This window comes from Oncorhynchus tshawytscha, linkage group LG02 (genome assembly GCF_018296145.1).
Source record: "Oncorhynchus tshawytscha isolate Ot180627B linkage group LG02, Otsh_v2.0, whole genome shotgun sequence".
NCBI lineage: Eukaryota > Metazoa > Chordata > Actinopteri > Salmoniformes > Salmonidae > Oncorhynchus > Oncorhynchus tshawytscha.
Genome location: NC_056430.1, coordinates 16,843,784 through 16,857,575, shown reverse-complemented (window position 1 = coordinate 16,857,575; position 13,792 = coordinate 16,843,784). Strand labels below are relative to the sequence as shown.

General features: G+C 41.7%; 1 protein-coding gene across 5 annotated transcripts in view; it reads left to right on the top strand.

Annotated features, from left to right (window-relative positions):
- The window catches only part of LOC112247326 (kazrin-like), a 355,810-nt gene extending 344,828 nt beyond the window's left edge, over nucleotides 1-10,982 (top strand). For 2 of the 5 annotated variants that reach the window (XM_042331334.1, XM_042331337.1), the window contains 11 exons: nucleotides 1,203-1,373; nucleotides 2,506-2,686; nucleotides 3,296-3,429; nucleotides 3,740-3,866; nucleotides 7,407-7,612; nucleotides 7,875-7,993; nucleotides 8,061-8,292; nucleotides 9,470-9,571; nucleotides 9,794-9,960; nucleotides 10,090-10,201; nucleotides 10,377-10,982. In XM_042331334.1, the coding sequence (XP_042187268.1) occupies nucleotides 1,203-1,373; nucleotides 2,506-2,686; nucleotides 3,296-3,429; nucleotides 3,740-3,866; nucleotides 7,407-7,612; nucleotides 7,875-7,993; nucleotides 8,061-8,292; nucleotides 9,470-9,571; nucleotides 9,794-9,960; nucleotides 10,090-10,201; nucleotides 10,377-10,535 (1,710 nt within the window). In that variant the 3' untranslated portion in view covers nucleotides 10,536-10,982. Of the gene's footprint in view, nucleotides 1-1,202; nucleotides 1,374-2,505; nucleotides 2,687-3,295; nucleotides 3,458-3,739; nucleotides 5,778-7,406; nucleotides 7,613-7,874; nucleotides 7,994-8,060; nucleotides 8,293-9,469; nucleotides 9,572-9,793; nucleotides 9,961-10,089; nucleotides 10,202-10,376 lie in introns of those variants that run through there. The other 3 variants (XR_006084792.1, XM_042331340.1, XM_042331343.1) reach the window with 3 other exon arrangements.
- The last annotated feature ends 2,810 nt before the right edge of the window (nucleotides 10,983-13,792 follow it).

The following is a 13,792-nucleotide window of genomic DNA, read 5'->3' as shown; positions in this document are numbered from 1 at the left end:
TACACTCACATTTACGCTCAACTACGACCAGCACCGAAAGGTACATGGCACTCAACTACGACCAGCACAGAAAGGTACACTCACGTTTACGCTCAACTACGACCAGCACAGAAAGGTACACTCACATTTACGCTCAACTACGACCAGCACAGAAAGGTACACTCACATTTACGCTCAACTACGACCAGCACAGAAAGGTACACTCACATTTACGCTCAACTACGACCAGCGCCGAAAGGTACAGTCACATTTACGCTCAACTACAACCAGCCAGAAAGGTACAGTCACATTTACGCTCAACTACAACCAGCCAGAAAGGTACAGTCACATTTACGCTCAACTACAACCAGCCAGAAAGGTACAGTCACATTTACGCTCAACTACAACCAGCCAGAAAGGTACACTCACATTTACGCTCAACTACAACCAGCCAGAAAGGTACAGTCACATTTACGCTCAACTACAACCAGCCAGAAAGGTACAGTCACATTTACGCTCAACTACAACCAGCCAGAAAGGTACACTCACAATTACGCTCAATTTTGACCAGCAGCGGTGGAAAAAGTAGCCAATTGTAATACTTAAGTGAAAGTAAAGATACCTTAATAGAAAATGACTCAAGTAAAAGTCACCCAGTAGAATACTACTTGAGTTAAAAGTCTAAAAGTATTTGGTTTAAAATATACTTAATTTTCTTGTTTTTGTTTATTTACGGATAGCCAGGGGCACACTCCAACACTCAGGCATAATTTACAAACAAAGCATGTGTGTTTAGTGAGTCCTCCAGATCAGAGACAGTAGGGAGGACCAGGGATACTCTCTTGATAAGTGTGCCAATTGGACCATTGTTCTGTCTTGCTAGGCATTCAAAATGTCATAATTACTTTTGGGTGTTAGGAAAAATGTTTGGAGTAAAAAGTACATTTATTTTCATTAGGAATGTGGTGAATTAAAAGTTGTACAAAGTATAAATAGTGAAGTAACGTACAGATACCACCAATAACCACTCACATTTATGCTCAACTACGACCAGCACCATAATGTACACTACATCCACTATACAGGAGCCAGATAGTCTCCAAACAGTTTGAAATAGGATAACTAACACACCAGGGCTTCATTGAGCAGTCATGTGCTCACACACTGGTTTGAGGCAATGCTGGGAGTGTGAAGATTGACAGTATCTGTGTTCTGTACTGTAGGAGAGTGAGGATGCAGTGAAGGCCCTGGCTAAGGAGAAGGACGTGCTGGAGAGGGAGAAATGGGATCTGAGGAGGCAGACCAAAGAGGCCACAGAGCAGGCCTGCATCCTGCGCTCTCACATGGACATTAAGGAGAACCGCATCAAAGAGCTGGAGGCTGAACTCACCATGGTGAGACGTACACTCACACACACGCACACTGATACACACACACACCAATATGCACTGACATACACAGGTTTAGCTCTGAATCGGAATTCCTGCATTTTCTGCCTTGTTAAGGTACCCTTTAGAGTCTGTTGTCTTGCCTGACTGACAGATGGACTCATTATTCAGCCCGTGTCCTTAATTCCTCTCCACTGCCAGACAACAGCAGTCAGCCAACAACAGACAGCCAACAACAGCCAGCCAACAACAGCCAGCCACTCCTCTAAGTCCTCACTACACTCAGCAGCAGTAGCTGATAAGATTTCTCAGAGCTAGAATAGCTCTGTCTCTGTCAAGTGCTCACAGCTAGAGAATTGTGCTAACCTTGATGGAATGATCTGTCCCATCTAATCCCACACACATTTCAACATACCCTGCAATTCCAAACAGTGCCTACACCTATAGGTGTATCAGTGCTCCTATGTGTATACACACTGAGTGTACAAAACATTCAGAATACCTTCCTAATATTGAGTTACAGCCCTTTTTGCCCCCAGAAGAGCCTCAATTCACCAGGTTATGGACTCTACAAGGTGTCGAAAGCGTTCCACAGGGATGCTGGCACATGTTGACGCCAATGCTTCCCACAGTTGTGTCAAGTTGGCTGGATGTCCTTTGGGTGGTGGACCATTCTTGATACACACGGGAAACTGTTGAGCGTAAAAAACCCAGCAGCGTTACAGTTCTTTACTCAAACCAGTTCGCCTGGCACCTACTCTCATACCCCGTTCAAAGGCACTTAAATATTTTGTCTTGCCCATTCCCCCTCTGAATGGCACACATACACAATCCATGTCTCAATTGTCTCAAGGCTTAAATTCTTCTAACCTGTCTCGTCCCTTCATCTGCACTGATTGAAGTGGATTTAACATGTGACATCAATAAGGGATCATAGCTTTCATCTGGATTCACGTGGTCAGTTTATGTCATAGAAAGAGCAGCAAAGAGCAGGTCTATGTAATGGAAAGAGCAGGTGTTTGTACACTCAGTGTATGTGTGTATGGTGCATCAGTGCATACATGCCTCTAAGCATGTACTGTATGTGCGTGTGTCTGTACCACTGTATCTTACCGCCCTGTGTGTGTATTTATGGCAGGCAAAACAGTCCCTGGCCACGCTGACTAAGGACGTGCCAAAGCGCCAGTCCTTGGCCATGCCCTCAGAGCCGGTGGTGAACGGCAGTCAGGAGTGGGCGATGCAGGGAGACCTGCCCCTCACCGCTGCCATCCGCCAGAGCCAACAAACACTCTACCACGGACACACTGTGGACCGCCAGGGTAGGCAGTGCTGTAAAGTACTTAAGTAAAAAGTACTTTAAAGTATTACTTAAGTTGTTTTTTGGGGTATCTGTACTGTACTATTTATACTTTTGACAAATTTTACTTTTACTTCACTCCATTCCGAAAGAAAATAATGTACATTTTACTCCATAAATTGTCCATGACACCCAAAAGAACTCATTACATTTTGAGTGCTTAGCAGGAGAGGAAAATGGTCCAATTCATGCACTGATCCAGAGAACATCCCTGGTCATGGACTCACTAAACACACATGCTTCCTTTGTAAATGATGGCTGGATGTTGGAGTGTGCCCCTAGCCATCCGTTAAAAAAAAAAAATTGTGCCGTCTGATTTGCTTAATATAAGGAATTTGAAATGATTTGTACTTTTACTTTTGATACTTAAGTATATTTAAAACCAAATACTTTTAGTATTTTACATTTTAAGTATGGATGGTCCTGGTTACCGAACCGACCTGGTGTTGCAAGCACCATTGCTCTGTCAACTGAGCTACAGAGGACCACTCTCTCGCACACACACACAAACAGCACAACCATTACAGTGGCTCAGTGTGAGGTGACTAATGTGTGTGTCTCTCCTCTCCAGCGGTGGTCAGGGTCAGTCCCTGTCACTCCCGCCAGCCCTCTACCATCTCGGACGCGTCGGCGGCTGACGGGGATCGGTCGTCCACCCCCAGTGACATCAACTCCCCCCGCCATCGGACACACTCCCTCTGCAATGTAAGAGCTGCCTGGCCTCCCCGACCAAGTAATCACACCTCCGCAATTCTCTATAAGTACCTTTACCACTCTTTGTTCTGTTTGTCTGTCTTTACCTGCTCTTTCAGTTGGTTTGGTTCCATTGCAGTATTGGTTATTGTAGTTCTGTGATTGAATCTGAAAGTCGTTTGAGTGAGAATCTCCTGTTTCATTGACTAACCCGAATGTCTGTCTGTCCTCTGCACTCTCTCTCTCTCTGTCCTACTCCCCTCTGCCCCTTTCACTCTCTTTCCTCTCTCCCTCCTACTGCCCTCTCCTTCCCCTGGCCTAGTCTATGGAGGACCTGGAGGACCAGAAGCGTAAGACTAAGAAGAAGGAGAAGATGTGTCTGGGCTCCCTCTCCCGGGTGTTTGCTCGGGGAAAGCAACGCAAGTCAATGGACCCGGGCCTGTTTGATGGTACATCCATCCCTGATTATTACATAGAGGAGGATGCCGACTGGTGATGGTGTGTGTGGATTTATGTGTGGTTGTGTGCATGCGGATGTGCGTGTCTGTCTCTGTCTCTCTCTGTGCGTGTGTGTGTGTGTGTGTTTGTTTGACCATGTGCATGCTTGCGAGTGTGTTGCCGTATGTGCCCACAAGAAAAACCCGAGACAACTGCTGCCCCCAGGAAAAAGGATATATTATCCTCAAAAATGTATGTATGTAAATTAAATATATATTTATAGATGTACATGTATGCATATGTATATATGTTTACATGCATATAAATATATACAAGAGATAATTATGTGTGGACATGTTCATGCTGTGTAATCTTTTATTTATATTAATATTAATTTAAATTAATATTTATGTGTTTTTATAACTGGAGACATGAAGGACTGGTGTGAATATGTTAATAGTAGTAAATCGGCACCTAGTGTTTGTAAATGTCTTTTGTCTGATAACTGTTTTATTTTATAGTTGCTTTTATCATACTTTTTTATTTAGAGTTTTCCCATCTCCAGTCTTAGTTGGCCAATTCTTTATATTCTCATGAAGATATGAATGAGGAATACCCTCCACATTGTGAATGGAGAATAAGTATATATTATACACACTAGTATAACCCATGACGTTATCTACGAACAGAAGAACACTGGACCCGTGGTATCATTTAGGGCTCAACATTGAAGTCTATGGAATGACCATGTTTCTTATAGTGAAACTGAAAAAAAATGATAAAAATATGACAATCAGAAGGACATTTGATATTCCGGTTAACAATGGACCAGAAACATCCCACTGTACAGCTACAGTAAGGAGTTTTTGACACTGTAGTGTAGAACAAGTGAAACTGCTACAGCTGGGGGGAGCAGGCATTATTGCTTATTCTGTCATAATGGATAAAAGGGGAGGAACAAACATTTAAATAGCTCATTGGGCAGCATCGACAAAAAGGATAGCCTTATAGAGCATGATGCTGGGAGTACCAGAGTGTCTGATGTGAATAGTGTGCTTTGTATAGATACATGTTTAGCAGTATAGGAATGTTAGATCGGTAGAGGATTGATATGTGCTTGTTTGTGTAGGCCTCCTGCTCTGTTCTAACCATGCTGAATGTTTCTGATAGACACTGACCGTTACAATCGGATCAATTGTTAAAGAATTATGGTACCCTGCCAGGCTTGTAGATGTGTTAAATCGATCCATATGCATTTCTCAGACTGAAAGCTGAAAACCAAAATAAGGTTCCAAAAACAATGGTAGTAAAAAAGTAGAAAACACACAAATGTATCAATGTATCTGATACACACACACGGTTTGAATGCATTTTAAAGTGCCAAAGGTTCAAGTTTAATCTTTAACAAAACAGAGTAGAGTAGTCAGAGTAGATGTGTGTCACTGCCTTGTAAGATCGCTTTTGTCCTTATTGAGTTTAAAATGGACAACTATCTAATGTGCCAACGGTAAGCATAGGACTGTGCAGTAAACCCCTGAATGATTACCTCTGCTGCTTTGGTTAGGAATCCATTAGTTAGCAGTAAAATGAACAACCTCAAGCATCCTCATATTCCCTAACCTCCCAAAACATAACCCGTTCCCATTTTCATTCTCTTGCTCTTTACCATACAACCCTCCTAATTTCTTACATTTGTGATTATGATGATAATTTGTTTCATGTTTTGTAATTTAGGAGATGTTGCATAAAAGAGAAAATCTTTCAAAGTATTTTATTTAAAGAACAAGAAGTAACTTCAAGGGTAAGATAATCTGACCTGTCTTCAACTGTTGGCAGAGGATGAGGAGCTTTAACATCTTAAAAAATGAAGATGATAAATGATTCAAATAAAATCATATTTTAAAATGAAACCAGCAACTAAATAACCATGTGGTGTTATTCTGTTCCATGTGTAATCTGTTCTTGTGTCTTGGTGTCTCTTTCACTCTCAGGGGGCATGAATCCCTCCCTCCCCCAAAAATAACTCCTCATCTGTGAATTACCAAGTGTCTGTTTCTACACTGTGGAGATCATTCATAAAACGATACTCCTGAAGGAAAATGACCTCCTGTGCTGTCTTTTGAAAACCTACTGAAAAAATCCTAGATTGTATTTATGTAGGCCTCCCTCTCAGCACATGAACAAGGCAGAAGACACACTTGCTAAAATCCTCCTGGATTTTGCCGCTTACTTATTTGTTTAAGACTTGGATAAACAGGTGGTAAATTCACAGCAGCAGTTAGTTTTATCAATAATGTGACCCATGTATTTCTAATGTGTCTCAATCTCTAATATTTGCCTATAGTGTCAAAAAAAATCATTCCATCCCCACAAGATCATTCAAACTCAACCATTTAAATGCAAACCTTAACCCTACTCACACAGTATTCACTAACACTAGAACTAAAGAAAGGTCTCTGTCTTTATGAAATGCGTACTAATAGTTTTCATTGTAAAATTTAAAAATGTTTTCCTGGATTTGTCAGTGCTTGAGTCACCTGCCCAGATGTGGCACCTGTCCTCAATCTGTAATATCCCATTTGTAGTGTGATGAGTTATTCTGTAATGTCATCATATTAAGGCATCTAATAAGTCATCTGTCAGATAATAGAGACCTTAATAATACTCTGCTGTGGTGAATTACTCTGGCACCATCTGCTGGCTGTATAGAGCAGTGACTGACTGTTCATACTAGACCCAGAGCTGTTTTATGCTTTCTTGGTCCTGTCTCATGTGTGAGACCCTCTGCCATTCAATTGATAATACTGCTGTCATGAAATGACATTTGATGTTAGCTGCGGGGGACATAATTCCAGGTTCACGAGTTGCCAAACAATCCAATAGGTTTCAGTAGACGGTAAATATTGTAGCCATGTCAATGTTTCAGAGGAATGTTTGTAATATCCTAGGTATACAGTGATATACAGTATATATCCTCCTCCCTTTTCTACGGTTAAAGGCCCAATGCAGCCGTTTTTATGCCAATATCAAATTATTTCTGGGTAACAATTAAGTACCTTTAATACATTTCCATTAAAATGGGCTAAAGTATCTTTTTAGCAAGAAACTATTTTTAAAAGCAATCATTTTGCTGGGACTGCCTGGGAGTTGTCTGTGTGGGGAGGGGAAAATGGAAAACTAGCTGTTATTGGCAGGGAACTTTGGAACTATTTGTTATTGGTTTACTAACCAATTTAGCATATGATGTTGACACCATGGAAAGCCGAAACTCTCGCCCATGCAAACCTGCTGATAAGAAGGTCCTGTGTAGATTGTATTTTCAACTAGCAACCATCAGAAAATAGCACTGATCAAAAGTGTTTACACTTTTAAAGTGTTAGTTTCATCACCTGTTGTACAGAATATATGATATAAAACACAGAAAAAAAAGGATTTTGACTGCACTGGGCCTTTAAATTTGAGTTGGATTAGTCATTTTTGCCTCTCAATTCCTTTGACCCCAAACCCCTCCCCTGTCCTGTACTCCTACTTCCCCTGACCAATCCTGACAGACACTGACAGCCTCTCCAGCCTATCAACACAACAGCACAGCCTATCAGATGGAGAGGAGCAGCTGGACCGCCTCCAGCAGGCAGAGCTCACTCGGAACATGCCCATATCACTGTGGAAGGCAGGGCCAGTACAAGCCTGGCTGGAGGTTGTCATGGCAATGCCCATGTATATCCGTGCTTGCACTGAAAACGTCAAAAGTGGCAAGGTACGGCTTCAACATGTAACAAGTACACATCCACTTTAAGCTTGTTTTTATACAGCCTGTAACGATGATAACATTATTTCTAAGAATCCCTCGTCCTCCCAGTAAAACAGTAATTTCAGCATGCTTTCCTTCCTCATAGCATCTGCATTAGTATTCCCTCGTCCATGCTTGCATGTGTGTGTGTGTGCCTTAGTGTAAGAGTGATTTTCAGTGCAGGTGTATATTGATAAGAGTGCTCTGGATGGGTGTCCCCTGGTTGCAGGTGCTGCTGGGGATGACAGACGAGGACCTGGAGCTGGGACTGGGTATCAGTAAGCCCATGCACCGCAGGAAGCTCCGCCTCGCCATCGAGGACTACAGGGAGGCAGAGGCTGGCCAGGGGTAAGCTGCAACACACACACACACAACACACACACACATTACTAAGTGTACCTGCCTAAACTTTTAGGCTATCAAAGGCTGCAGAAATGGATCATCACTGGGTTGCCAAATCTTGGTTGAGTGACGTCGGGTTGCCACAGTATTCCCAAGCCTTCCAAAATCAACTGGTGGATGGTCGGGTGCTCAACTCCCTCAGCCGACGAGACCTAGAGAGACTCCTGAACGTCACCACAGAGTCCCACCAAAACAGCCTGCTCCTGGCTATACAGCTCCTGCAACTGATCAACTTCAACAAAGAGGTCAGAACTGTAGTCATATTACCAATACTGTGACATTAGAGTGACCACTCAGCCTCTCCTCACTGTGTACTTGTGTTGCTGTGGTTAGAATTGTAACCGTACAACAGTACAGTACTGTAACCCTATAGTAACATTACCGTATTTTAACCGTATAGTAACAACAACGTATTGTAACCGTATAATAACAACAATGTATTGTAACCGTATAGTTTCAGTACTGTATTGTAACCGTATAGTAACAGTAGCATACTGTAACTGTATAGTAACAGTACAGTAACCGTGAAGTAACAGTACAGTATTCTAATCATATAGTAACAGCACAGTAACCGTATAGTAACAGTACCGTATTGTAACCGTAACATAACAGTACTGTATTGTAACAATACCATATTGTAACCACATAGTAACAATAGCGTATCGTAACCATATAGTAACAGTACCGTATTGTAACCGCATAGTAACAGTACTGTATTGTAACAACACCATATTGTAACCACATAGTAACAATAGCGTATCGTAACCATATAGTAACAGTAACATTTTGTAACCGTATAGTAACAGTACTGTATTGTAACCGTATAGTAACAGTACTGTATTGTAACCGTATAGTAACAATAGTGTATTGTAACCGTATAGTAACAATAGCGTATAGTAACAATACAGTATTGCAACCGTATAGTAACAATACAGTTTTGCAACCGTATAGTCACACTACAGTATTGTAACCGTACAGTAACAATACAGTATTGTAACAGTATTGTAACTGTACAGTAACAATACAGCATTGTAACCTTATAGTAACAACACAGTATTGTAACCGTACAGTAACAATACAGTATGGTAACTGTATAGTAACAATACAGTATTGTAACTGCATAGTAACAGTAGCGTATTGTAACTTTATAGTAACAGTACTGTAATGTAACTGTATAGTAACAGTAGCGTATTGTAACTGTATAGTAACAATACAGTATTGTAACCGTATAGTAACAGTACCGTATTGTAACTGTATAGTAACAGTAGTGTATTGTAACTGTATAGTAACAGCACCGTATTGTAACCGTATAGTAACAATAGCGTATTGTAACTGTATAGTAACAGTACCGTATTGTAATCTTATAGTAACAGTACTGTAACTGTACAGTAACAGTACTGTATGTGTGTTGTTGGTGTGCAGGTGCTGCAGGCTCGCCGGGCCCAGTGTGAGCACCAGCACCAGGACCCTGTAGTTTGGACCTGCCACAGAGTCATGAAGTGGATCAGAGACATAGACCTAAAAGTGTGTCTTTCTCCTACAACAGAAACATCAGAATAGACCTGGATTCCGTTCTAACTGTCTCCATTTTGGGGCCAATAGACTGGTGTATACTCTGTTTATATCCTGATAGGGGAGGATGAGTAAAATTGAGACAAGTTGCTTGTTTGCCATTGTTGTTCTTGAATAAATCGGAAAACCTCCTCTGTCTCGCTAAACATTCTGTTTCTATGTCCCACTGTCCAGGAGTATGCTGACAGTCTTCATGGCAGGGGAGTCCATGGTGCTATGCTGGCTCTGGACCCCTCCTTTGATGCAGATGCCATGGGCAGGGCCCTGGGAATCCCCAGCCACAAACACATGCTCCATCGGCACCTATATGAGGAGATGAAGGCTCTCGCCATCCCTGCCAGGTGATTAGTCTTGCTCTATCATTTATGGTTTTCAGCTCCTTAGCAATAGTAATAAGTGGAATGTTTTGTTGAGGAAGTGTTCACAGCAGTGAGCTCAATTAAATCTCCCCTCCTTCCTACTACTTGCAGGAATAGTCGTGTTGAGCAGGATTGTGATACGTCGGGAACCCCACCACAATCACCTTCTGTTGTTAGCCGCTATAATGACGAGAGTGTCTCCATGAGACGAAGACCAGGCAAGGTAGCAAGAAACTACTTTAATAACAATTTCATTTAAGAAGACTCAAAATAATACATGTTATAAAAATGATAGTTATTCAAACTTGTACTGCGGATATTCAAACTGAGGCTGTATTTTTCCACTGGGTAAAAGCTCTGTTTTGCTTTGTGACTCATTCTTCCTTTCATTTTCCCAGAGTCCTCTAAGGTTCAGCCCAAAGACAGCCATTGGACGGGGCCTTGGTTACCATGGCAGCTGTGGATCTCTGCCCAGAGAGGCGCGGGTGCAGGCTGTGCCCAGGACGAAGGGCAGTCCCATGCACACCTACAACAGTGTTGAGATCACCAATGTCTAAACTATGCAGCGCCACCAAGGATTTCAATGCAGTTCCCATTTAGCCTGAGGTGGATACTGGTGGTTGGACTCAGAGTCAACATAATACCTGCTTGTTGATAGTCTAACTTTTCATCTTATTTTTGGGAATTAAAATCTTTTTCAACTTTAGAGACATTTTCTTTCTTTTGTTGTACAGTAAATGTCAATAGATAAGTGGACATAATGCGTTATGTTTGAATCGGGAAAACTATGAAAATGTGGTAACATTCAAAATTCCACATTGCAACACTGGTGCCATGTTTCCTTTCTAAGAATGAACATCACAACATTTCTTTATCAAGGCATTTGTTGTAACATCTATCAAGGAACATTATGCTAATAATGTGTTTCCGCATATCAAACAAAAGAATGTTGACGTCTAAAGGAAAAAGTCACTTCTGGGCAATAAAACAAACCATCCCAAGTCCATGGAGGTTGAAAGTGGTCTGTTCCTGATGTTGATGAAAATGTAGCCATGCGAGGAGGACACATGGAAGGAAGACGCCTGATGTCCTGGTTCTTTGATGTCTATGCCCTGTTTCCTGTATCTCACTGTCCGGCCTGCCTCCCCCTGCAGGGGTCTGATGTTGGCATGTATAGGTTTCCTGTGTCTCACTGTCTGGCCTGCCTCCCCCTGCAGGGGTCTGATGTTGGCATGTATAGGTTTCCTGTATCTCACTGTCTGGCCTGCCTCCCCCTGCAGGGGTCTGATGTTGGCATGTATAGGTTTCCTGTGTCTCACTGTCTGGCCTGCCTCCCCCTGCAGGGGTCTGATGTTGGCATGTATAGGTTTCCTGTATCTCACTGTCTGGCCTGCCTCCCCCTGCAGGGGTCTGATGTTGGCATGTATAGGTTTCCTGTATCTCACTGTCTGGCCTGCCTCCCCCTGCAGGGGTCTGATGTTGGCATGTATAGGTTTCCTGTATCTCACTGTCTGGCCTGCCTCCCCTGCAGGGGTCTGATGTTGGCATGTATAGGTTTCCTGTATCTCACTGTCTGCAGGGGTCTGATGTTGGCATGTATAGGTTTCCTGTATCTCACTGTCTGGCCTGCCTCCCCCTGCAGGGGTCTGATGTTGGCATGTATAGGTTTCCTGTATCTCACTGTCTGGCCTGCCTCCCCCTGCAGGGGTCTGATGTTGGCATGCCTGGGTTTCCTGGCTCAAATGTTGCAGATGTCTACTACTTGGAACCTGTTCTTTGGAACCCGCCATTCACTGGGTTCTGTGTAAGGTTATCATTACATTCTATATTGTGAGAGACAACAGCCGTGAAGAGAATTAGGTGTGCTAAGAGGTACAGATAAAAACCTAATCAAATGTTATTTGTCACATGCTTGGTAAACAACTGGTGTAGACTAACAGTGAAATGCTGACTTACAGGTCAGTTTCCAACAATGCAGAGTTAAAGATAAAAAATGTAATAAAAATACAGACTACAGCTTGATATGTTTGTCATAAATATTCTTAACTTTACTGAAAGCAATAAAAGCACTTCACTTCCACGTGTCACTGTAAATATGGGGAAAATACTGTATTACAATATTACTAATCAATTCATTAGAAGGTAAAGATTTAGCTACAGTGTGTCTCTCTATGTCACAGAGATTACAATGTTGTAAATGTTTGTACATTTTGCATTGCAGATAATGAAGGACCTAAACAAAAGAACAGTTAAATAATACCATGGTTTAGAATGTCTTCACAGGACAGAATGTCAAGGGAAATCTTTGTTTTATTATCAATAACTAAATTATCTTTACCACACATGATTGTAGCAAGAGTGCATGAGCTGTATGCAGTATGTATAGCACGTGTCAATCTCATTCCACGGAGGGCCGAGTGTCTGCAGGTTTTTGCTCTTCCCTTGTACTTGATTGATGAATTAAGGTCACTAATTAGTAAAGAACTCCCCTCACCTGGTTATCTAGGTCTTCATTTAAATGAAAAACCGGTACTAGGCCCTCCATGGAATGAGATTGACACCCCTGATGTATACCATACAACAGTACAACAGTATATTTCACCACTGCGTTCCACAGCCATGTCTCTATATGCAAACAGCTGGAGGGGGACTCGAACCAGAGGAAGACAAGGCTGTCAGCTATGGGCGTCACCCCAGCACCCTAGTGAACACAGTCATATAGAGATACAAAGCGGGAACATTAGACTAGTTCAAACTAGTTAACTGTGGTTGTGAGAGGTGGTGTGAACATCAATGGCTTATGTGTTACAGAAAACACACACTATACTGTTGACTTTGTTATGGTGTCACAATCTACTTTCAAAACAAGCATATCCCATCCATATATAGTCAGACTACTGACAACAGAACAGAGGGGCCATTTCCATTAAATGAGAAAGAGAGTTTATATTGTATGTTTTCAAATAGATGCTTATTAAGTAATAATGTACATTGTGGCATTGCAGATTTTTTTTTACATTATGGAGCACTTGTGTTTAATGTACTCAATAATAAAATATATAAATGCTATCTAAAATTAACTTTATTTCAGTTTGTTATGAGCACAAGAAAATCGAGTAGTTCTAATTTTATTTTCATTTGGATTTAGTCTGCTCAGGAACTTTTCAGACAGGCCTATTTGAGGGAATAGAATTGTCAATCCAAGTTCATTTTAATTTTATGGGGAATTGCATCTCAGTGTTTGATGCGTCACTACTGACACCCTGGTTTGAATCCAGGCTGTACAAATGCATGACATGTTACAAATTCTCATTTTCTGTTAGCTAGGTGTCTAATGTTAGCTAGTCGTTAGGGAAAAGTATACAGGGGGTTGGTGGCACCTTGATTAGGTAGGACGGGCTTGTGGTAATGGCTAGAGAGGAATGGCAAATATATTTTAAAAAACATGGTTTCTGTGTGGTTGATCCAATTCCATTCGCTCCGTCCCAGCCAACATTATTAGCCGGTTAGGAGTTAGGTTATTAAGGTTAGGTTTAGCTAACATGCTAAGTAGTTGAATAGTAGCAAAGTTGCTAATTATATAAAATGCTGAAGTTGTCTGTGATCAGATTTGAACACACAACGTTTGGATTACTAGACTTTCACATTATACGCTCACCCATCCACCCTACTTTCGTTTTCCCCTTAGGTAACCTTCTGTCTTATGTAACCATACCAAATACAAAACGTAACATACACTGATTTGACGGGCCGGGATTACTATGTTACGTCTCATCTATGAGACCAGGTTGCCTTATAAAAAGTGAGACTACGT